The following is a 26344-nucleotide window of genomic DNA, read 5'->3' on the forward strand; positions in this document are numbered from 1 at the left end:
CATTAGGGGGAGAGCAAGTGGGAGTAAGGAGTAAGATGTATATTAACTTATATGTGACAGACTGACTTGATTTGTAAACGTTCACTTGAAGCTCAGTAAAAGTTAATAATAAAAAAAAAAAAGATATATGGGTGTGCCTTACATGCCTTAGGAAACGTGACCTTCTAAATTCCTGTTTGGCAAGAATTTCCTCTTTTGAAAAATAACAGAAACACAACTTAAAACCAACTTCTTCCTGAATTACGTTGGCCAATAAGAATCTCTGAATACATTCTTTGTACTACATACTACAATAGGAACACTGGTGGCTCTCCCACTTCACATAGTTTTCTCTTGGTGAGATTCTCTCCCAGGCCACAAGACACTTCCTGCTCAGAGCTGTAAGTACTTTGAAATTATGTGCTTCTTTAAAAGCTTATATGTTAGCACAGAAAAAAGGTTTTCTTTAAAATTATTTGATTAATTTCCTTGTATTTTTCTAACATGTCATATTTTAAAACTCCCAATATTTTCTTATCTAATTAGTTATAAAGGAAATTTAGTAAATTTAGACAAATTCAACAATTATAGTGTGTCAACAATGTGCTGGATGCTAAGACAGCCAGACACCATGCTTTTTAAAGCAATGTGTGACCTCAGCCTTGAATCCTCATCAAATAGTGTTTTCAGTAGGAAATACATTCTATAGATTGTAGCTACTAACTTTAAGATTAACTTCAGTATTTCTATCCATATGCATCTTTAAATGAGCTAGTTTAATTTCTTTCTGTTTTATATTTATTGCAACTTAATACCTGGGTAAAAATATTAATAAGATGGTGGGCTGTGCTTCTCAAGGTAAAGGTGTTCACATGCCGGGGAGACAGGTACAAACTTGGTTGTAACTAAGACTAACGGATGCAATTAAGTCATTTAAAATGTTAACCGAATACAGCAAGGTTTTCTGACATGAAGAACATTCCATGGAAAGAACCGTCTAAAGGAGGTGGTCATTGTCTCATTCTTTAACAGTTGTCCACAAAGATTCTTGTTTCTGTTCCCACTGTCTCCATTTTTCTTTTTCTGCAGTGGCTTTTTCCATCACCTGTTCTGCTCCTTTTGAGATCCAAGATGGTATTAAACGAAACAGCCTGTGGTCACACAGAGTGATGGGCAGAGCAGCTGGCCATGGAGAGGGAACAAGAGACATCTTAGGGTCTACCAAATCTAGCACAAGGCTTTTACTCACACTGAGTGCTCTATAAACAGTTGCTGAATTGAACTGAATCTGTAGTTACTAGCAACAGATGAGAAATGAAAAACCCCAGGCCCTTGGGTATGAAAGCGTGCTGTGCGAGTCAGCTAGCCCTGGACTCTCCTGGGATGCCAAAACTTCTGCACAGGTGCACAGCCAAGGGGCACGCAGGGCTATAGTTAAGCCTGTGATCCTTGGGCAAGCTAGAGGTGCTAGCACAGGCTGTACCCACCTGGAGAAAGGGACACCGTTTTTCTCATTCTCACTAGAGCATTCACATGCTCACCATTTGTGTCTACCCAGAAGGGTGCATTTTCCTACTTTACGGAATAGCACCCTATGGCTTAGGTGCTGCAGTTCTGCAAATGCTCATTTCAGATTCCTGGACCCAAGTCCATTCCACCTAAATCACAATCTTAGTGCCCAGGAGTCTACATCATAAACAAGTTCTCCAGGCAGTTTTTGTGCACAGTAAACCTTGAGGATCAGACCTGCAGGTAAGGTCTCAGAAGATAAGGTTAAAGATGTCACTCAGCACTGAGGGGATTGCAGGGAAGTTCTCCCCCTCCCCCCCCCCACCATCCCCATTTCCACCTAATGTTGACCTTTTAACTTCAATGACTAAGATTAAAGACCGTTGATACTTAATGGCCAAAGTTAAGATAATTGAGTTTGGGACATTTTCATTTGTTCATGTTTTTTTATTTTGTTGCAATTCTGAAAACTCTAAAAAGCAGTTCTACTCTGCAACACACAGAGTCACCATGAGTTGGAATCAATTCAAGGGCAACTAGTTAAAGGACACCTAGGATTTTGAAACATTTAAAACACAGAGTTGCATAAGAGTGGGTTTGCTCTCTCCTCTGAGTTTTGTAACTAAAAGAGGTTTTCCCTAAAGTGACAAGACTCTTCAAAATAAGCTAAAGGCATCAAATGGAAGTCCTGGACATTAGTTCCTTCCAGGGTAGTTCTCCTGGCTGGACTGGGCTGGGCATAGCAGCCTTTTTCCCTGCTGTATGTAGCATTCACTAAGGAGCCCTGGTGGCACAGAAGTTAAAGCCATTGACTGCTAACCATAAAGGCCAGTGGTTCGAAACCACCAGTGGCTCTCAAGCCACTTACAGCAAAGGAAAATGAAGAACGCCAAAGACATATGGTAAAGATAAGCCCAAGAGACAGAAAGGGCCCCATAAACCAGAGACTGCATCAACCAGAAGCCAGAAGAACTAGATGGTGCCCTGCTATCACTGATCACTGCCCTGACAGGGAACACAAAAGAGAATCCCTGAAGGAGCAGGAGAACAGTGGGATGCAGATCTCAAATTTTGAGACTGGAGGGACCCTGGAGGTCATGGTCCCCAGACCCTTTGTTAGCCCAAGATCGGAACCATTCTCAAAGCCAACATTCTAGACAGAATTGGACTAGACTAGAGGATGCTGGTGAGGAATGAGCATCTTGGCTCAAGTAGACACGTGACACTATGTGGGCAACTCCTGTTTGGAAGTGAGATGAGAAGGCAGAGGAGGACAGGAGCTGGTTGAATGGACATGGGGAATACAGGGTGGAGAGGAGGGATGTGCTGTCTCATTAGGAGGAGACCAGCTAGGAGTACATAGCAAGGTGCCTATTACTTTTTGTATGAGCGGCTGACTTGATTTATAAACTTTCACTTAAAGCACAATAAATAAATTAATTAATTATTTTTTAAAAACCAGCAGTGGGCCTTGGGAGAAAGATGTGGAAATTGGCTTCCATAGAGATTTACAGCCTCATACAGATTTACAGCCTTAGAAACCCTACGGGGTCACTGTAAGTTGGAACTGACTCAGTTGCAGTGGGTTTCATTTTTGTTTTAGGTGGCGTTCACTAGGGAGGCACTTCTAATAGCATGAGTTGCCTCCTGGGGTCCCACACTCTGCTTCTGTTCTCTGTGCTAAAGTACAAAGAAGCACCTGGGGCCCCACAATATCCCGTAATCAAAAGAAAAAGTAAAAAAGCAACACAAGAAATAGAAACTTAGGTTTTTACTGTTGAACTGAAGACTCTTCATGCTAGTACACTGAGGAGGGAAACTTCCATGCGAACTAACTGCCAGCACAGGGATATTTTGGATGAGGCTGCTGGCTACAGAGTAGGTGAATTATTTTGATTGGGTTTCAGCAGGACTCAGGCATGTTCAGGTCTCAAGTTGCTACAAAGGCTAAAAGTAGTCCATGTGAACACACAAATACACGTGCTGTACACTGAGCAGGGAGAGTCTGGTTAAGGAAAAGAAAATTAGATGATTATAGTACAGGTACATTTTTATTCTGAAATATTCGGTTGTTATTATATTAAAAGTCACAGTATATGCTTCTTGAAAAATAAGTGAAAGAGCGTGTTTTCCTCTGAAAGAGATTGAGGAAAGGATTCTTACTTAGCTGGTATTTACTGAATGATGCTACCTGTATGCCAGTCATTGGTTAGGGACTAAAGAAAAAATAAAAAACAGTTGTAGAATAATCAACATGTCCCCCCTTAAAATTTACGTTATCTGATTTGCTCTTTGTTCCCAAAATAGTAATTTCCTGTTTTGATTATAAAGAAATAGATGATAATTGCAAAAACAAATTTTTTCAGACAATACAGAAAATAATAAAGATAAAAGTAAAGAAATACCCGTCAGAGATTACTCAGACCCAGAGGTGACAACCATTCGATTCAGAGACAACCACCCAACATGTTATTGTACATCCTTTCATTTTGTTTCCTGGTATTTGAATCTTAAATTTGCCTAATTTGTTTCAATTTGTAATTTAAAATAGAAGTTTACTAGAAATTTTGTATATATGCTTTTAGGATTTCCTGTAATGCCTTACCTCTTCGGGCAAAATATGGGAAGCCATCACCCAAAAACATGGTTTCTATCACTTTAGCACTGGAGTTTGGAAGACGGGGGGAGAACTGGGTCCTAGGATGTCAGGGAGGTAAAGGGGTCACCTGAAGAATAGCCTTGCTCCTTAAGCGGTTTCTATGAGCTCCGCACTAGCCAGCGTTTGATATGCACCCTCCCTGGCATCAGGCATTGCTTCACCAAGATGGGGAGAAGAGAACGAGGCGGTAGTGGGGTTACTGAGCAGTCACTGTGTGCCAGGCCCTGTGCTAAGCTTTTGAAATCCATCACGGAACGCAGCCCAGACAACTGTCTGTCTCTGATGTTAGTTAGCATCAGAGCGCCCCTCAGCCCACAACATCCGAAGAAAACGTTTTTAAATTTATATCATGCCAAATACGAAGCCTGGTGGGGCTGGGCAGTTGGGGTCGGGTGGAAGAAAGCGGCGGGATACCGGGGAGCTAGGCGCGCCCTAGGGAGCCAGCAGGGCCCTGACCCTGGCCCCAGGATCCCTCACACCTGGGGCAGGTGCTTGGGCTCTGGGACTCACCCTCCGCCCTCGCGGGCTCCCGCCAAACCTCCGGGGGCGCGTCCTGCCCGCCGCCCGCCCTGCCGTGTGGTCCCCGCAGCTACCTGGAGCTGGTGCAGCCGTCTGGAGGTGGCGGTTCCCTGACTGTGAGAGCATTAATTGACCGCCTTCTTTGAGTGAACTCTAGGCTGACAGCCCTGGAGAATTCAGAGATGAACAAGAGCTGGTCCCCGCAGGAAAGACAGAAGGGTAAATGACCAGCATTACTGGGGAGCAGAATGTGGGTGCCTGGTCAAAAACACCTTGCGCACCACCTGCGGTTTGCAGTCACCGTCCTGAGTCCAGACGGTTCAGAGCAGCTAAGAAGCCCACCCCACCCGAACTCCGGCCCTCTGGAAGCTGACCACCCAAGTCTCTGGGGAAATCCACGCTTCCCCAGTCCACGTTAAACGGAATGGTGGGGTCGGAGGAGCTCTCTGGCTTAGAAAAGAAAAACAAAAGTTGTTGAAAAGCATGCAGAGTTTGACAGCAGTGCTCAGCCTGAAGCTTACCTGCCTCTCCCCACACATACTGTGCTGCTCCTCCACCTTCACCCTCCTCCTTGGAGGGTGGCCAGGAGCCAGAGCCCAGCCAGAAGCATGTTGACTTCCTTGCATCACCTGATGACTCTACCCTTCAAGACAGAGTCTCCCACCCCAAAACTTACACATATTTACACCCACAGATGATGCACACTCATAACCCTCAGCTTAGTTCACACAGGTTTTCTGTTCACTTAGTAAAATTTCTTTTTCTTTGCATTTTTTTTTCCTGTGGAATCCACAAACTGTTAATCTATCAGTTGCCTTCAAATAGACTCTGACTGAAGGCAACCCCACGTGTGTCAGAATAGAACTGCGCCTCATATGGTTTCAAAGGCTGGTTTTTCCGAAGTAGATTGCCAGGCCTCTGGCTGGATCCAAATCTCCAACCTTTCAGTTAGCAGCCACTTGTGTTAACAGTTTGCAACACCCAGGAGCGCCTACAAATAGTCAGACTCTGTTTTATTGCAGAAGGGCCATTATAGTAAAAGGCCACTGTGGTACTTTTTTTAAAAGCAATAATCAAAACTAAAGACCATTTAAATAAGCTTCAACAATTATAAATGTGTTCGTTGTATTTTAGACAAAAAGAGAAATTGTTTAGACTGATTCTTAAAAATTATAAGGAGAAATGCCCCATAGTACAGAAGTCTTATAATTGCTATATTTACATTATATATATCTTGGACTTGGGAATATATTTTTATGATGTGACAAATTATCATTAAATCTTATGGGGCTCCTCTTCTCCCATATTTTCTCGTTTTGTTTCTTTTGTTTTGTTTTGCTATTTTTATTTTGAAAAAAATTCAGATTTGTGAAAAGAAATAGTACACAGAGAGACAGACAAACACAAGCTTGGCCAGGATGTGGAGAAAACAAAATTCTCAAACAGACACTTTAGAAAAGAGGCAGCTCCTCAAAATGCTAAACATAAAATTACCGTTAAAAAAAAATTGCCACCTAGTCTATTCCTACTCATGGTAATCCTATAGGACAGAGTAGAACTGCCCCATAGGGTTTCCAAGGAGCAGCCGGTGGATTCAAACTGCCAATCTTTTGTTTAGCAGCTGAGCTGTTAACCACTGCACCACCAGAGCTCCATCAGGACTCAGCAATTCTGCTCCAAAGGAATTGAAAAACATGCTTCCAAACAAAAACCTGTACAAGAATGTTAATAGGAACATTGTGCCTAATAGTCAAAAAATAATCACAATCTGAATGTCCATCAGCTATGAGTAGACAAACAAAACATGGTATATGCATACAATGGAATACTATTCATCAGTAAAAAAGACGCAGGAGTTGAAAGGGGGAATGTGCTGTTACATTGTGGGGATTGCAACTAATGTCACAAAACAATATGTGTATAACTTTTTTGAAAGAGAAATTAACAAGCTGTAAAATTTCACCTAATTTAATAAATTTTATTTAGCACAGTAAAAAAAAAAAAAAGAAAGAAAGAAACAATCTAAATGTCCATCAATTGATGAATGGACAAACAAAACGTGGTATATGCATACAATGGAATACTATTCATCAATAAAAAAAGAATGAAGTACTGATACATGATACCACAGGGATGAAACTTGAGAACATGGAACTGAGTAAAAAAAAGCCAATCACAAAAGAATACATTTTATATGATCCATTTATATGGAATGTCCAGAGTAGTCAAATCTATAGAGTTAAAAAGTAAATTAGTGGATGCCAGGAGCTGGGGCGGGAGTTCAGAGGAAAGGGAAAGTGTCTGTGTCTTGGTCATCTAGTGTTGTCATAACAGAAATACCACAAGTGGATGGCTTTCACAAAGAGAAATTCAGGGCGTCAGCTCCAGGGAAAGGCTTTCTCTCTCTGTCAGCTCCAGAGGAAGGTCCTTGTCCTCAATCTTCCCCTGGTCGCGGAATTTTGCAGGCACTGGGACCCCATGTCCAAAGGAAGCGCTCTACTCCTGGTGCTGCTTTCATGGTGGTATAAGGTCCCCAACTCTCTGATTGCTTCCCTTTCCTTTTACCTCTTGAGAGATCAAAGGTGATGCAGACCACACCCCAGGGAAACTCCCTTTACATTGGATCAGGGAGGAGAGCTGAGTAAGGGTGGTGTTACAATCCCACCCTAATACTCTTAACATAAAATTACAATCACAAAATGGAGGGCAACCACACAATTCTGGGAATCATGGCCTAACCAAGTTGATACACACATTTTGGCAGGGGACAAAATTCAATCCATGACAGTTTTCTAATAGGCATGGGGTTTTTGGAGTGCTAAAAATATTCTAAAATTAGATTGCGGTGATGGTTGCTCATCTCTGTGCATATACTAAAAACAATGGAACAGTACACTTTAAATAAGTGAATTTTATGGTATGTAAAATATACCTCAATAAAGTTGTAAAAAAAATAGCACACAGAGTTCCCATTTAGTCTTCACCCAGTTTTCAGGAATCTTAACGCTTTACATGACCAAATAGTGCAAATATCAAAAACAGGAAATTACTGTTGGTACTATACTATTAACAATATATACATTAATACATCTAATGTGGGTTCAATAATTACCCTACAGATTATATTTGAATTTCACCAATTGCCCCACTAATGTCCTGAGAAAGAGAAAAGCAACCCCGCCATCCAGGAGCTGACTTGGTGTTACCAGCAAGTCTTTGGTGCAAACTGCTCTGGCACTAACATGTTGTTGTTCTTGTTAGGGGCCGTCTAGCTGATTCCAATTCCTAGCCACCCTATGTACAACAGAATGAAACACTGCCCGGTCCTGTGCCATCCTCACAATCATTGTTATGCTTGAGCCCATTGTTGCAGCCACTCATTGAGGGTCTTCCTCTTTTTCACTGACCCTCTACTTTACCAAGCATGACGTCCTGCTCCATGGACTGATCCCTCCTGATAACATGTCCAAAGTATGTGAGATGTAGTCTTGCTATCCTTGCTTCTAAGGAGCATTCCGAATGTACTTCTTCCAAGACAGATTTGTTCGTTCTCTTGGCAGTCCGTGGTATATTCAATATTCTTCGCCAGCACCACAATTCAAAGGCATCAATTCTTCTTCGGCCTCCTTACTCATTGTCCTGTTCTTGCATGCATATAAGGTGATTTAAAACACCATGGCTTGGACCAGGCCTACCTTAGTCTTCAAGGTGACATCTTTGCTTTTCAACACTTTAAAGAGGACCTTTGCAGCAGATTTGCCCAATGCAATGCATCTTTTGATTTCCTGACTGCTGCTTTCATGGGTGTTGATTGTGGATCCAACTAAAATAAAATCCTTGACAACTTCAGACTTTTTCCCGTTTATCATGATGTTGCTTATTGATCCAGTTGTGAGGATTTTTGTTTTCTTTATGTTGAGGTGTAATCCATACTGAAGGCTGTGGACTTCGATTTTCATCCTTAAGGGCTTCAAGTCCTCTTCACTTTCAGCAAGCAAGATGGTATCATCGGCATAAGGCAGGTTGTTAATGCATCTTCCTCCAATTGGATGCCCTGTTCTTCTTCACAGAGCCCAGCTTCTCAGATTATTTGCTCAGCATACAGGTCGAACAGGTGTGGTGAAAAGATACAACCCTGACACATACCTTTCCTGACTTTAAACCACGCAGTGTCCCCTTGTTGAACAACTGCCACTTGATCTATGTACAGATTCCTAATGAGCACAATGAAGAGTTCTGGAATTCCTATTCTTCGAAATGTTATCCATAATTTGTTATGATCCACACAGTCAATAAAACACAGACATACATCTTTCTGGTATTCTCTGCTTTCAGCCAGGCGTTATCTGGTATCAGCAATAACATCACTGGTTCTGCATCCTCTTCTGAATTCGGCTTGAATTTCTGGCAGTTACTTGTCAACGTACTGCTGCAGCCTCTTATGAATGATCTTCAGGAAAATGCTACTTGTGTGTGATATTAATGATATTGTTCGATAATTTTCACTGTCAGTTGGATCACCTTTCTTGGGAATAAGAATAAATATGGATCTCTTCCAGTCAGTTGGCCAGGTAGCAGTCTTCCAAATTTCTTGGCACAGATGAGTGAGCACTTCCAGCACTGCATCCATTTGTCAAAAAATCTTAATTGATACTCCATCAATTCCCAGAACATTGTTTTTGGCGAGTTCCTTCAATGCAGCTTGGACGTCTTCCTTCAGTCTACAAGGAAGACCAGTTAATATGGCTATTACTTAAATTTATGCACCAACCACTAAGGCCAAAGAAGAAGGAATTGGAGATTTTTACCAATTTTTGCAGTCTGAAATGGATCAAACATGCTATCAGGATGCACTAATAATTACTGGCGATTGGAATCCAAAAGTTGGAAACAAAGAAGAAGGGTCAGAAGTTGGGAAATAAGGCCTTGGCGATAGAAATGTTGCCAGAGGTCACATAGTAGAATCTTCCAAGACCAATGACTTCTTCATTACAAATTCTTTTTTCCACCACCTTAACTGCAACTATATACGTGGACCTCGCCAGATGGAATGCACAGGAATCAAATCGACTACATCTGTAGAAACAGATGATGGAAAAGCTCAATATCATCAGTCAGAACAAGTCCAGGGGCTGACTGCAGAACAGACCATCAATTGCTTATATGCAAGTTCAAGGTGAAGCTGAAGAAAATTAGAACAATCCATAAGAGCCAAAGTACGATCTTGAGTATATCCCACTTGCATTTAGAGACCATCTCAGGAACGAATTTGACACGTTGAACACTAATGACTGAAGACCAGACAAGTTGTGGAATGACATCAGAGACATCACACATGAAGAAAGCAAGAGGTCATTAAAAAGACTGGAAAGAAAGAAAAGAACAAATGAATGTCAGAAGAAACTCTAAAACTTGCTCTTGCAAGTCGAGTAGCTAAAGCAAAAGGAAAAAATGTTTGAGTAAAAGAACTGAATAGAAGATTTCGAAGGGCGACTAGCTAGAGAAGACAAAGGATTACACTGATGTGTGCAAAGAGCTGGAGATAGAAAACCAAAAGGGAAGAACACTCTCAGAATTTCTCAAACTGAAAGAGCTGAAGAAAAAAATCAAGCCTCGAATTGCAATATTGAAGGATTCTACAGGAAAATCTTAAATGACACAGGAAACATCAAAAGAAGACTAAAGGAATACTCAAGCCATTATACCAAAAAGAATTGGTCTACTGTCAACCATTTCAGGAGGTAGCATATGATCAGGAACCCATGGTACTAACACAAGTTTTGGTGTTCTGCTCTTGCACATAAACAGTTTTTCAGAGTACCAATATCATACAAGGCTTGTCTGTGACCATAATCAATCGTAAAAAAAACAAGAGGACTCCATAATCATATCTGAAAACACATAAACCTTAAGCATTCTCCAAGCCACAAAATACCAAATATCCCCTTTTCCTGGCTCAAGTTAGTGAGTGCTGCTTCTTTACCTGTTACAGCTTACTGAATCTTCCCTCCCTGTAGAAAAGATTTGGTACAATACTCAATCATAGAATCGTCCCTACCTTCTGACAGCACCTCCACTCCCTTGCACCCTACTCCAAATTACCCAACCAAAGCCTAAATTCTCTAATAATTCCTTTCTAACACCCTCTTCCTGAGACACCCCACATTTCCTTATGGCATGCTTCTTTCTCCCTTGCTACCAAACCAATTCTGACTCAGCAACACTATGAGACAGATTAAAACTGCCCCATGGGGTTTTCTGGACTGTAATCTTTATGGAAGCAAATGCCACATCTTTTTTCATGGAGTGGCTGGTGGGTTCAAACTGCCAAACTATGGTTAGCAGCAGGGCACTTAACCACTGCACCACCAGGGGTCCTTTCCCTTGCTACAGTGATTAATAAACCTGACTTCCTCAACTACATGTGAGACTTTGACAATTTCAGGCTGGAGAGCACTGACAGTCCTTTTTTGAGTTCCAGGATCCAATTCAGGATCCCATGTTGTATTTGGTTGTCCTGTCTTCTTAGTCTCATCTAGTCTGGAAGGTTTTTTTCAGTCTTTATTTGTCTTTCATGATCTTGACACCTTTGAAGAGGATTGATCAGTTATTTTGCAAAATATCCCTCAATTTATGTTTGTCTGATGCTTTCGCATGATGAGATTAAGGTATGCATTTTTGACAACCATGACACAGAAGCGAAGTTATTCCCTGCACTGTGTGATAATACTGAGGCACATGATAAAGGATCAACAAAATTGACAAAGCACTGGCCAAATCGACAAAAGAAAAACAAAAAAGGATCTAAATAGCCCAAATAAGAAATGAAACCCGGGGACATTACAACAGACCCAACTGAAATAAAAAGGATCACAACAGAATATTATGAAAAACTATACTCTGACAAATTCAAAAACCTAGAGGAAATGGACTAATTTCTAGAAACATACCACCTAACCAAACTAACACAAAGTGATATTGAAAATAAGAACAGACCCATAACAAGAGAAGAGATTGAAAAAGTAATAAACCCCTCCCCCAAAGAAAAACCTCTGCCCCAGATGGCTTCACTGGAGAATTCTACCAAACATTCAGAGAAGAGATTATACCAGTACTACTCAAACTATTTCAGAACATAGAAAAGGAAAGGATACTTCTGAATTCACTCTATGAAGCCAGCATAACCCTGATACCAATACCAGGCAAAGACACCAGAAAAAAAGAAAATTAGAGGCCAGTATCTCTCAAGAATATAGATGCAAAAATTCTCAACAAAATTCTAGCCAATAGAATTCAGCATCATATCGAAAAAATAATAGAATGCAACTAAGTAGGTTTCATACTAGGTATGCAAGGATGGTTCAACGTTAGACAGTCAATCAAAGAAATCTACCATGCCCATAAAAGAAAAGAATCACATGATCATCTCAATCGACTCAGAAAAGGTAACACTCTTTCCTAAGAAAAACTCTCAATAAAATAGATATAGAAGGGAAATTTCTCAACATAATAAAAGGCATCTATACAAAACCAACAGCCAATGTCATTCATAATGGAGAGAGGCTGAAAACATTTCCCTGGAGAACAGGAACAAGGCAAGGATGCCCTTTATCACCGCTCCTATTTAACATTATGCTGGAAGTCCTAGCTAGAGCAATAAGGCATAAAAAAGAAATAAAAGGCATCCAAATTGGCAAGGAAAAAGTAAACCTGTCCCTTCTTGTGGATGATGTGATATTCTACATAGAAAACCCAAAAAACTCTGCAAGAAAACTACTGAAACTAATAGAAATATTCCACAGAGTTGCAGGATACAAGAGAAACATACAAAAATCAGTTGGATTCCTATACGCCAATAAAAAGAATGACAAAAAGGAAATCAGAAAAACTACCATTTATAATAGCTCTTAAAAAACAAAATACTTAGGAATAAATCTAATCAGGGATGTAAAAGAACTAAATGAAGAAAACTACAAAACACTACTGTAAGAAACCAAAAGTGATCTACATAAATGCAAAAACATACCATGCTCATCAATAGGTAGAATCAACCTTGTGAAAAGGACAATTCTACCCAAAGCAATTTACAAACACAATACAATCCTGATGCAAATATAAACAACATTCTTTAAAGAGATGGCAAAACTAATCATTAACTTTTTTATGGAAAGGGAACCAAAAGCCAAACCAAACCCACTGCCGTCAAGTCAATTCCGACTCATAGCAACCCTATAGGACAGAGTAGAACTGCCCAATAGAGTTTCCAAGGAGCGCCTGGCGGATTTGAACTGCCGACCTCTTGGTTAGCAGCCATAGCACCTAACCACTACGCCACTAGGGTTTCCATGGAAAGGGAAGAGACCTCAAATAAGGAAGTAAAGCGCATTGAAGAAGAAGAATAAAGTAGGAGGATTTGTACTACTTGACCTCGGAGCCTACTATACAGCTCGGTAGTCAAAACAGCCTGGTACCTGTACAACAGATACACTGACCAATGGAACAGAATTGAGAACCCAGATGTAAATCCATCCACCTGTGGTCACCTGATCTCGACAAGGGCCCAAAGTCCATCAAATGGGGACAATGCAATCTTATTAACAAATGCTGCTGACAAAACTGGATGTTCATCTGCAAAAAAATGGAACAGGACCCATGCATCACACCATACACAAAAACTAGATGGTGCCTGGCTACCACCACTGACCGCTCTGCCAGGGATCACAATAGAGGGTGAATTTGTACATCTTTTCTGTGTACAAATCGGTGACATTAATTACATTCACCATGTCATGCAACTGGTAATATTACCTTTAAACAGTTGGTTCAGATAGTTTCTGCCAGGTTTTTCCACTGTAAAATTGTCATTTTCCTCTCTGTGATAAGTACCTTGTGGGAAGACAGTTTGAGGCCACATAAATATCTTGTTTCTTACTGTACCTTCAAAGGCTACTCATTTTGACATCCACCCAAAATCTTGATTACAATAGCTATTACTATCGTGCTTGCCAAGTGTCGTGGTTGTTGGTAGGTGCTGTCGAGTCGGTTCCAACTCATAGCAACCCTATGCACAACAGAACAAAACACTGCCCGGTCCTTCGCCATCCTTACAATCGTTGTTATGCTTGAGCTTGTTGTTGCAGCCACTGTGTCAATCCAGCCTTTTGAGGGTCTTCCTCTTTTCCACTGACCCTGTACTCTGCCAAGCATGAAGGCCTTCTCCAGGGACTGATCCCTCCTGACAACATGTCCAAAGCATGTAAGATGCAGTCTCACCTTGCTTCTAAGGAGGCTTCTGGTTGTACTTCTTCTAAGACAGATTTGTTCCTTCTTTTGGCAGTCTATGGCATATTCAATATTCTTTGCCAACACCAAAATTCAAAGGTGTCAATTCTTCTGTGGTCTTCTTTATTCATTGCCTAGCTTTCCCATGCAAATGATGCGATTGAGAATACCATAAGGTGCACCTCAGTATCCAAGGTGACATCTTTGCTTTTCAACACTTTGAAGAGGTTCTTTGCAGCAAACTTACCCAATGCAATGCATCTTTTGATTTCTTCACTGCTGCTTCCATGGCTGTTGATTGTAGATCCAAGTAAAATGAAATCTTTGACAACTTCAATCTTTTCTCTGTTTATTATGATGTTGCTCATTGGTCCAGTTGTGAGGATTTTTGTTTTCTTTATGTTGAGGTACAAACCATACTGAAGGCTGTGGTCTTTGGTCTTCATTAGTAAGTGCTTCAAGTCCTCTTCACTTTCAGCAAGCAAGGTTGTGTCATCTGCATAATGCAGGTTGTTAATGAGTCTTCCTCCAATCCTGATACCCCCTTCTTCTTCATATAGTCCAACTTCTTGGATTATTTGCTCAGCATACAGATTGAATATGTGTGGTGAAAGAATACAACCCTGACAAACACCTTTCCTGACTTTAAACCAATCAGTATCCCCTTGTTCTGTCCAAACAACTGTCTCTTGTTCTATGTAAAGGTTCCCCATTAGCACAATTAAGTGTTCTTGCCAATTGGTGACCTATTATTTTCATCATTCCTTCTACATTCATTAATTGGAATACTATCATAATTAAATACTGTCTCTCCTCTGCTATTTTTGCATTTATTCATTTGCTTATATGAGTATGAAATCATGAATTGTTATTTTATATATGACTTCATGATAGCATTAGCTAATGGGAAGTTATAGGTATTTTATTCTAAGGGTTATAATCCATTACAAACATTTTCTTCATCAGATTGAGCCTCCACATCCTTACCTACTCAGTAAAAATAATAATTCCTACTGTACAGGGTAGTTAGGAAGATTAAGTGGACAATGTGGGTCTAGTATAAGCCTGACATAGGGTAGAACCTCAATGACTGTTAGCTGAGTTATTGTCAATAAATATTTATGAAAAATATCAAAAGACATTTTCTTCCTGTATTTTTGTATACTATAGCCTTTCTTATAATTTGTTTGATTCTTTATTGTTCACAAGCTTTGTCTCATTTAATCCTCTCATTGAGCGGGTGAGTGGGTAGGTCAGAAACAATTTCCATTTTAGATTAGCAAATGGAAATTTAAATGACTAGCTGTTATGAGACTATTCCAAGATCACATGGTTTAGGAAACCAGAATTTGAGCATAGATTTTTCTCACTCCAAATCTAATCTATGTCCCATAACCCCACACTGCCTCTCATGATGGAGATGAATTAGGACTAACCTAATAAAATTTACTTCATAATAAACTTCCCTGGAACATACTGCTGGATTTCTCCCTATCATGTGGCCCGGGGCTGTCAAGCCAGTACTGACAAAGGGGTACAGGCACTGAGTAAATCTGAAGTGAAGGACCAGCATGGACACAGGGAGATTGGGGAACAGCGCTGAACAAAAACTTGTCCAAAACAAAAGGGAGCATAAACAAGGAGAAACGGGGTGAATGTGCACAAAATCCTCATTGTTGTTAGTTTCCCTAGTCTATTCCAACTCATGGTGACCCCATATGTGCAGGCTAGAATTGCTCCATAGGGTTTTGAAGGCTGTGACCTCTCAGAGGCAGGTATCCAGGTCTATCTTCAGAGGCTTCTCTGGGTGAGTTTGAACTGCCAACCTTTCACTTAGTAGTCAAGCATTTAATCATTTTTGCCACCCAGGTGTTGGTGCAATTACAGGGAATCCAGTTTTCTATAATTCCCTACTTCCAACCACTATCACAGAGTGGTAATTTGTTTTTTGATCTTGTGTAAATATTGGCTATCTGTCTGTCTTAGGCTGGATTCTCTGGAGAAGCAAAACCAGTAAAGCGTATAAATATATAGAGAGAGATTTATATTAAGAAAATGGCTCACATGGCTGTAGAGACTGGAATGGCCCAATCCTGTGGGTCAAGATAGAGGCTTCTACCAATTCGTGTAGCCATAGGGACTGGCGAACTCAAGATTGAGAGGTCAGACAGCACGGCTCTTGCCCACAGGCTGCAAAGATGGACAAATCCCAGGATCAGCACGCTAGAGGGCATATAAACTGCTAACTCAAGTCCCAAGAACCAGAGATCAGATGAACAGGAGCCAGCTGCAGGACACAGAGTAAGCAAAAGCCCACGAGCCTTGACAGAGAGTCCACTTATATTCGATGAAGGCCACAGCCCCAAAGAAACACTCTATCAACTGATTGGCTACTCGCACCAGATCCCATCATGGAGGTGATCGCATTATATCAAATCTCATCATGAAAGTGATCACATCATCATACGACTGCCAAACTACTTTATAACTGCCAAACCACTGAGAATCCCGGACTAGCCAAGTTGACACACAACCTTAATGATCACATTACACCCCTTGTCAACTTGACACCTGTACACATCTCCTTAAACCATACACGATCTCTGAATAAGGACTATTATAAAGTCACACTTGCTCCTAACAAGAAACACCTAATGCACATACAACCGAATATTTTCTGAAGGACGGAAACAAAAATATTTGATGTACACATACAAACAGAAATACTCATAACAATTACAGTTCTAGTTTCTGTAACTAGTTCATGGTCATAACTGGTGTTTAAAACTACCTTCTTTCACTACCCATTCTGTATTCCCTTTGCCCTCAGAAAGCACCTCAGCTGATTGTGGTTCTTTGCCTGATTCGGTGACCAAACCCTCATTTCTCAAGGGTCTGGGCCATTCGTAATCATGTCAAAATTGTGTTGCTGTAGTGGTCCGTTGACTTTTACCGGAGGACATAGTACCAGGAAGAGACACCCTAAAGGATCTCCTGCATTCCATCCATACCCTTCTTTACCTCCATTATCTAATATCAATCCAGTGTCCTCTTGGTAATCAGGATGAATCACATCAACCAATATAGGAACTCCTTTTTGCCTGTTGATTCAGAGGCATAATGATCCCAAAGTGACCAGCTGGCATTCGTAGCTTCCAGTTCAATGGAATTAGTGATGTGTCTCCAGGTGGGGGAATTTCTCCTTCTGGAGCTAAGACCTCAAGGCCCACAGAGCATAAGGCCGTGGGGACAGGATGCAAAACTTTTGCAGTGAGTCACTAGGGGTAATAGTGAGTGGTGTCACTCTCATTTTCACCCCTTAATTCCTGGGACCATGAATCTCGGCTATAGGAGAAGCAGCACCATATATTGGACGCTTGTTTAGAGCTTATACAGCCTCCTGGAGAACACTGCCCCAACCCTGCAAGGTATTGCCATCTAGCTGGCACCGTAATTGTATCTTTAGAAGGCCATTCCATCATTCTATCAAACCAGCTGCCTCAGGATGATGGGGGACATGGTAAGATCAGTGAATTCCGTGAGCATGGGCATATTGCCACACTTTATTTGCTGTGAAGTGAGTCCCTTCCTCCAAGGTTATGCTGTGTGGGATATCACGATGGTGGATGAAAAATCATTCTGTCAGTTCACGAATGGAGTTTTGGCAGAAGCATTGCGGGCACAGAAGGCAAATCCATATCCAGAGCAAGTGTCTACCCCAGTAAGAACAAAACACTACCCTTTCCATGATAGAAGTGGTCCAATGTAATCAACTTGCTGCTAGGTTGCTAGCTGATTACTTTAGGGGATGGTGCTGTATTAGGGACTCAGTGTTGGTCTCTGCTGCTGGCAGATTGGACACTTAGCAGTGGCTGTAGCCAAGTCAGTCTTGGTGCGTGGAAGTCCATGTTGCTGGGCCCATGCATAACCTCCATCACTGCCACCATGGCCACTTTATTCATGAGCCCATTGAGCAATGACAAGAGTGGCTGAGGAAAGAGGCTGACAGGTTTCCACAGAATGCATCATTCTACACACTTGATTATTAAAATCTCCCTCTGCTGAGGTCACTCTTTGATAAGCATTCACATGGGACACAAATAACTTCACTTCTTTGGCCTGGTGAGAGAGGTCCATCCACATATCTTTCCCCCATACTTCCTTGTCTCCAATTTTCCAATCATGCTCCTTCCAAGTCCCTGACCATCTAGCCAAACCATTGGCCACAGCCCATGAATCAGTATACAATTGTGCATCTGGCCATTTCTCCTTCCAAGCAAAGTGAACAACCAGCTGCGCTGCTCGAAGTTCTGCCCATTTGGAGGATTTCACTTCACCACTGTCCTTCAGGGAGGTCCCAGAAAGGGACTGCAGTGCTGCCGCTATCTACTTTCAAGTGGTGCCTGCATAGCACACAGAACCATCTGTAAACCAGGCACGAGTTTTCACTTCCTCAGTCAACTGATCGTAAGGAACTCCCCATGAGGCCATAGGTGCAGACTGGGAGATGGAAGGTAATGTGACCGGAGTGAAGACCATGGGCATTTGGGCCACTTCCTCATGCAACTTACTTGTGCCTTCAGGTTCTGCTTGGGCCAATCTCATACATACCACTTCCATTTAACGATGGTGTACTGCTGTGCAAGTCCAACTTTATGACTCTGTAGGCCAGACAGCACCAAGTTCATGATGGGCAGCTTGGGCCGCATGGTAACTTCGTGGCCCATAGTTAAGCATTCAGTCTCTACTAAGGGCCAGTAACAAGCCAAAAACCGTTAGTCAAAAACTTTCAGGAGCAACCTAAAAGTTACTTATACAAACTTTTTTCCTTTTCAGACCATAGTCTTTTAAGACTCTGCATCAAAAATGCAAGCTCCATCAGTGGTCGTTGTGACTCAGCCTGGGTGTGGTCCTCCAGCCCAAACCTCCAACTGGCACACTGGCCTGTGTGATTGCTTCACCGACTGCGAAGTCTGTAAGTGCATGGGAAACGTTCCCTCATAACTGCCATTCAGGGAAATAACAATGGCCAAGTCCTTTCCCCATGCCCCCCTTATGGTGTAGTAAAGTAGGCACTAGCAATGGTATCTTTAACAAATGAGGCTATTACTGTACTGTACTGATTTTAACTTAATTTTTGCCAATCCTTCAAAGAACAGTCTTACTCCAAAATTAACTGTTATATAGTTGAGATGATAGTGAAAGAGTTGATTGATTCTAACAGACAAGACTTGTAAATATGTTTATAAATATGCCTTAAATTAAATTAATAGACATTTGAACTTTGATTTAATTTTTTTTTAATGTTTTAAATAAGACAGTTCTTGTTACACATAAACTAAACTCATTACTTTTTAGTTACATTGCACCAAGTACACAGGGAAGAATTTCCTCCATGGTTTCAGCATGAGCTTAGAGAAAAAAATATTTGAATTTACATGTTTGAGCTTTTTTACACACCTGAGGACACAAAATTCTAAAGGCATTACCCAAAGTGACTCAAGAGGAAATAGAAAATCTCGACAGAATCATAACAAGAGACCAAATCAGCGACCAAAAACATCTCAACAAAAAAGTGCCTGGACAAGGTGGCTTCACTGGGGAATTCTACCAAACATGTAGCAAGGAATTGACACCGATACAGTTTAAACTCTTCCAAAAGATAGAGAAGCTTCACCTCTGTCCCATCCAAGGGCTCCAGCCCTACTGAACACTAGCCATTGCCCAAACTTGTCAATCTATCACACAGAGGCTCTTTTTCCTTTAGTCCACCTGTAAAATGCCTAATCATCCTTCAATCTTCAGCTCAAGCAACAGGTCGTAGTCAGAGCCTTGGAGGCCCTATTCTGTGCATGACCGCTTGGCATCTTGGGCAGGTGTCTGTTAGATAACTTTTCATGTTACCTGTCCCTTCCTACTAGCTTTCAGGCAAGGGTGTTTTCATTACCTAGGATAATGTCTGGAACATGGTCAGGGTTCAGTAAATCATTTAATTGATGGATGAAGGCAGTGCTATGAAAAGAATGACATGCTTTCCAAGGTTAATTCATTCCTAAAACAATTTGGTGGGGAGAAGGAGAAAGCTGATGCAAAGCTGAATGAAAACAGTGAAAGATGGACTTGGTAGTAGGTTATGTGTCAAAGACCTGATGATTTGGATTGCCGTTCATAAAGCAAACTAACTCTTAGCTGCGATGGAGGCAGAGTGGAGTAACTTGTACCCTTTTTTTTCATGTGTCCAGGTCTTTGTGGCACATTTTGCCTCACGTGCCTTGCATGTCAAGTTGCAGGTGACATGAATGAATGCTGTCTGTGTGGAACAAGTGTTGCAATGAGGACCCTCTACCGGACTCGATATGGCATCCCTGTGAGTCACTTCCAACATTGTAGCATTCAAATATGCAACCACATTCAAAATAGCTGTTATAAATATGGAGGTCACTTGATAGTGTCCTTCATTTGAGTTTGATTGGTATTTCCTAGAACGTTCAACCTTTTATTCAGTTGTTATAGCAACAGACCCTCTGGCTATACTATGTCCTTCTAGGTTTCTGTTGAAAACCCTAGAATATAAGCAATTCTCATATTTACAATGTATGTCATACAATGGAAGACAAGTATTCAGAACCTATCATGCCCTGCATGAAGTTCATGTTGCCTCTCTTAGTCCTCACACCATCCTTAAAAAATGGGCATGTTTGTTACCACAATTTCGCGAGTTAGAGCCGCCTGCCACAAATAGTCAATTCTTGAGACAGGGGTGAGGTGGGGAGCAAGAGTTTTATTAGATATACTGGTATATGGAGACAGAGGGGAATGATCTCCTCCTAAAGTCGTCTGTCTCACCAGACTACCGATGGGTTCAGGTTTTTAAGGGAAAAGGGGCCATAAGTTTTAGGGACTTGTGGAATGTGCGCTTTCTTTGTTCTGTTTGATTTTGGTGGTCGTATCTCAAACATGTTGATCTTGTCCTGCCATTATCCCATCAGCTCAAGGGGTAGCTGGTGCCATCCTTTGTCTTATTTGACAGGATTAGATCAATACCACTTGTTTTCCACAGTCTTAGAGGAAACATTGGTTAACACTTAACCATTTGGGGAGCTAACATCAGGGGCTTACTTGGGGGCAGGGATGGGCTAGGGGAGGGAAAGGAGAGAAAGAAGAAAGAAGAAGGAAAAAAAAATTGGCTCAGGTACTGTTTAAGATATGGCTGTGCAGCCTGTTTCATGTTCACCGTATTTTACAGACAAAGACATTAAGGTTTTAAGAGGTGGAATATTTTTCCCAAAGATATACAGTGGGAGTAGAGAGAGTCAGTTTTCACTCTAACTTACTGTATTTACACCATCCATTACACCATAAGCTTTATATTATGTAGTAGAGGAAAAAACGTATATGCAGAATTTTTTAGGTACAACATATTTTATTCAACTGAATTTATCTTATTTTCATTTAAAAATCTTTATTTGTGTTTTAATTACAACAGAATAATACTGGTACACATAATATTGATGTATTCACACAGAAGTATACAAAGTGAAAAATCTAACCTGTCTACATCTAATTCCACTTCCCAATGATAAACACTACTAATAATTTGGTGTGCATCATTTCCTTTTTTTCCTATGCCTATAGGCACAAAAATATAGGTTATCTGTAGATCTTCCTACAGATATAGGTATATAAAGTCTGGGGTTTGAAGAATTTCTTTTGTTTTTATCTAAAAATGAGGTCATACTACAATGTAACTTTTTTTTTCCTCTTAATATATGGTAGACTCTTTTCATGTCAGTAATACTGATTCTTTTTAATGTCTGAATAATTTCATCATATGGATAATTTACTTAAGAATTTTACTTTTTTGAAAGGCTAAATAAAGTTGCAGTGTAAACAGTTGTACCTTAGTGATTACACATGTGCATTGCATTTCTGTAGAGTAGTTATCTAGATATTAGATTGACAGATCACAGGGTATGCAAATTGGAAATTTTGATAGATACTGCCAAAATGCCCTCAAAAGAAGAGAATAAGTTATCAGCTTATAATCCATTAACAATATATAAGTGTGTCAATATTGGATAATATCATTTTGCCAATTGAAGAAGAAACAATTTCATTGTTTTTGTTTTTTTTAATTTTTATTAGTTATGTCAAGCAACTTTTTGAAAACTCATTGTCCTGTTGTGTTGCTAATGTAAATTATCTGTACATTTCTTTTGTTGTTTTACAGGGTTGTCAGTGATTTGTGGGAACATTATGATATTATTATTTAAAATGAAAGTTATCACGTTTTTTAAAGCCTCAGTACATAATCAATATTTTAAATGCTCCTTTTGGGTTTGAAACCTAGTATCAATCTGCAGATAAAACTTCAGCTGGTTTTAAGAAAATTTGGGAGATTGGAAGGCAGAGGAAGAAATAAAAGCATTCTAAAGACCTTACTTTGTCTAACATTGATAGATAAATATAAATTTAAAAAGCCAATAAAAATTTAAAGGAAGGCGGGACCAAGATGGCTGACTAGGCAGAAGCTTCCGCCAAACCCTCTTGCAACAAAGACTCGAAAAAACAAGTGAATCAATTACATACATGACAATCTACAAACCCTGACCATCAAACATAGAACTAAGAAATTGACCTGAGTGACAGGGGAGTGAGAGATTGTGCAGAAGCAGTGACTAGGTCTGGAGCCCACCATGCAATGCCCTAGCCCTGATCCCTTGGTGCTGTGCTTTGGTGCCAGTGTGGTGGGGCTGATGCTGGCTTCCTGAGATAAGGCATGCATGGGATGCAGCCCTAATCCCTGGGGGCAATCTCGGTGGGGGCCCAGCCAGGGCACACAGGCTACACACTCCTCTGGAATCTCAGATAAAACAGCCCTTCCTACACAAGATAAGTGATTTTGTCTATTTTGCCTGCATTTACTCTCTCCTATCTACCTAATCCCTCCCCTCCCTGCCCCAGCCGGCTTCATTAACATTTGAATTCCCTGGGCCAGAGATAGAAGTGCACTGCTTTTTTTTAACCCATTCTCCTGGCCTGGAAAAGCAACAATTAACAATCGGGGGAAAATCCTTTCCTGAATTCCCTAAACTGGAAGATCAGAACAGAAGCAGCTCCAGGCCAGGCATGAGAGATGCACAGTCTTTGGCTTTCTCCCCTACTTGGGACCAGGTGGCTATTATAACACAAGGGCAATTCTGTTAGAGTTCTGACTGTAATTGTTTCAGCTGAGCAGTGGAGAGGCAGGTTTTGGAAGTCTGATACTGCTCTACCAATTAAACAGAGTCCTCACCTACCCACAGCAGAAAGCTGAGGGCCGAGGCTCCATCCACACCACCTAGCCACCCACGAAAGGGAACTGAGGATAGTGGTGCCTACCAGTCTTTACAGGCACAAGCACTGGGTACCTAAGGTACAGCTGCAGAGCCCACCCACCAGAGCACTCTAGAGAACAGAGATGCTCCTTCCTCACTGGCACTTGGGGGAAGGCTGTCAGCACCCTGCCCTCCTCGGAGTGTGACCCCCTGCCGCTACCAGAAACCAGTGCATACAACCACCTCCACTACTCCTCTAAGATAGTAGGTGAGAGGCTACACCACATACTAGGCGACCAACCATCAGGACACCTAAGCTGATTCTACTCAAGAATAGTGAATGGACTCATACGCTTATATACCTGGTAACAGCTCTAACCATCTGGTAACAGGACACAAGTGCTTCAAAGCCTCCAACAATCAAGTTAGCGCACTCTTGTAGCCCACCTGGGTATATTGAAACAAAACAAAACAAGAAGATAAGACTCAGTGAGCAAACATAAAATAATTACAATAACTTACAGATGGCTCGGAGACAGCAGTCGATATCAAATCACATAAAGAAGCAGACCGTGATTGCTTAAGAAAACCCCAAAACAGAGAATCAAGATCTCTCCCAGATGAGGAAATATTTCTGGAATAGTCAGATGTAGAATATGAAAGACTAATATACAGAATGCTTCAAGACATCAGGGATGACATCAGAAATGAAATAAGGCAATGTACAGAAAAAGCCAAGGAACAAACAGATAAAGCAATTGAAGAAAATAGAGATTATTCAAGAACATAATGAAAAATTTAATAAGCTGCAAAAATCCATACAGAGCATTCAGAAATTCAAAAGATTAACAATAAAATTACAGAACTAGACAACGCAACAGGAAGTCAAAGGAGCAGAATTGAGAATTTGGAATGCAGAATTCGGGAGATGGAGGATAAGGCTATTGGCACCAATGTATTTGAAGAAAAATCTTTTAAAAGAATTTTTTAAAAATGAAGAGACCCTAAGTATCATGTGGGACTCTATCAAGAAGAATGACTTGCATGTGATTGGAATTCCAGAACAGGGAGAGATAACAGAAAATAGAGAGAATTGTTGAAGATCTGTTGGCAGAAAACTTCCCTGATATCATGAAAGGTGAAAGGATATCTTCCAAGATGCTCATCAAACACCATACAAGGCAGATCCCAAAAGAAAATCACCAAGACATATTATCATCTAACTTGCCAAAAACAAAGATAAAGAGAAAATTTTAAAAGCAGCAAGAGATAAACAAAAAGTCTCCTACAAAGGAGAATCAAAAAGAATAAATTCAGATTACTCGGCAAAAACCATGCAGGCAAGGAGGCAATGGGATGACGTATATAGAGCCTTGAAGGAAAAAAATTGCCAGCCAAGAATCACATTTCCAGCAAAACTCTCTCTCAAATATGGAGGAGAAATTAAGTCATTTACAGATAAACACAAGCTTAGAGAATCTGCAAAAACCAAACCAAAAAAAAAAAAAAAAAGCTACAAGAATTACTAAAGGAAATTCTTTGATCAGAAAATCAATATCACATATCAATATAACACAAGGACACAGAACAGAACATCCAGATATCAACACAAATAGGGAAACCACACAAATAAAAGAAGATCAATAAAAAAATAAGTAAAGCTCAAAACAGGGAATCACTGATGTCATGATGTAAGAGATGAAAAGAATCAATAAAGAGGGACTAAATACAGGAGGCATAGATCTTCCATATGGAGAAGAAATCAAGGCGATGTAGGGAGATACAAGTTAGGTTTTAAAAAAATAAACTAAAATATTTTTTTTTTTTTTAGGGGTAGATATTAAGGTAACCAAAAAGAGAACTAACAATCCCATACTTCAAAATAACAACCAAGATAAAAATAAGGACTCAGCAAAAATAAATTCAACTACAGTGAAAAAGGGGAAAACAATTTACAAAGAAAAATTTCTCAGCACAAAAAAAGTAAGTGGAAAAATTGTCAGCAACACACAAAAAAAGACATCAAAATGACAACACTAAACTCATACCTATCTATATTTACCCTGAATATAAATGGACTAAATGCACCAATAAAGTGACAGAGAGTTGCAGATTGGATAAAAAAACATAATCCAGCTATATGCTGCCTACAAGAGACACACCTTAGAATTAGAGAAACAAACAAACTAAAACTCAAGGAATGGAAAAAAACATATCAAGCAAACAACAATCAAAAAAGAGCAGGAGTGGCAATATTAATTTCTGACAAAGTAGACTTTAACATTAAATCCACCACAAAGGATAAAGAAGGACACTATAAAATGATTAAAGGGACAATTTACCAGGAACATATAACCATATTAAATATATACACCCAATGACAGGGCTGCAAGATACATAAAACAAACTCTAATAGCATTGAAAAGTGAGACAGACAGCTCCACAATAAAAGTGGGAGACTTCAACACACCACTTTCAGTGAAGGACAGGACATCCAGAAAGAAGCTCAATAAAGACATGGAAGATCTAAATGCTACAATCAACCAACTTGACCTCATAGACATATACAGAACACTCCACCCAACAGCTGCAAAATATACTTTCTTTTCTAGTGCATGTGGAACATTCTCTAGAATAGACCACAAATTAGGTCTTAAACCAAGCCTTTGCAGAACCCAAAACATTGAAATATTACAAAGCATCTTCTCTGACCATAATGCCATAAAAGTAGAAATCAATAACAGAAAAACCAGGGAAAAGAAATCAAACGCTTGGAAACTGAACAATACCCTGCTCAAAAAGACTGGGTTATAGAAGACATTAAGGATGGAATAAAGATAGTCATAGAATCCAATGAGAATGAAAACACTTCCTATCAGAACCTTTGGGACACAGCAAAAGCGGTGCTCAGAAGCCAATTTATATCAATAAATGCACACATAAAAAGAGAAGAAAGGGCCAAAATCAAAGAATTATCCCTACAACTTGAACAAATAGAAAGAGAGCAACAAAAGACACCCACAGGCAATAGAAGAAAACAAATAAAAATTAGAGCAGAATTAAATGAATTAGAAAACAG

The 26344-nt window shown here is 40.4% G+C and overlaps 1 protein-coding gene across 3 annotated transcripts in view; it reads left to right on the forward strand.

The window, feature by feature from the left end:
• Window positions 1-247: 247 nt before the first annotated feature.
• Window positions 248-26344, forward strand: part of LOC100654141 (placenta-specific gene 8 protein-like) — a 36964-nt gene continuing 10867 nt past the window's right edge. Inside the window, exons 1-3 of one of the 3 annotated variants that reach the window (XM_064285647.1) lie at window positions 248-380; window positions 18785-18923; window positions 20191-20315. In XM_064285647.1, the coding sequence (XP_064141717.1) occupies window positions 18815-18923; window positions 20191-20315 (234 nt within the window). In that variant the 5' untranslated portion in view covers window positions 248-380; window positions 18785-18814. Of the gene's footprint in view, window positions 381-16137; window positions 16250-18784; window positions 18924-20190; window positions 20316-26344 lie in introns of those variants that run through there. The other 2 variants (XM_003414197.3, XM_064285648.1) reach the window with 2 other exon arrangements.

Source organism: Loxodonta africana, chromosome 5, assembly GCF_030014295.1.
Source record: "Loxodonta africana isolate mLoxAfr1 chromosome 5, mLoxAfr1.hap2, whole genome shotgun sequence".
NCBI classification, from domain to species: Eukaryota; Metazoa; Chordata; class Mammalia; order Proboscidea; family Elephantidae; genus Loxodonta; species Loxodonta africana.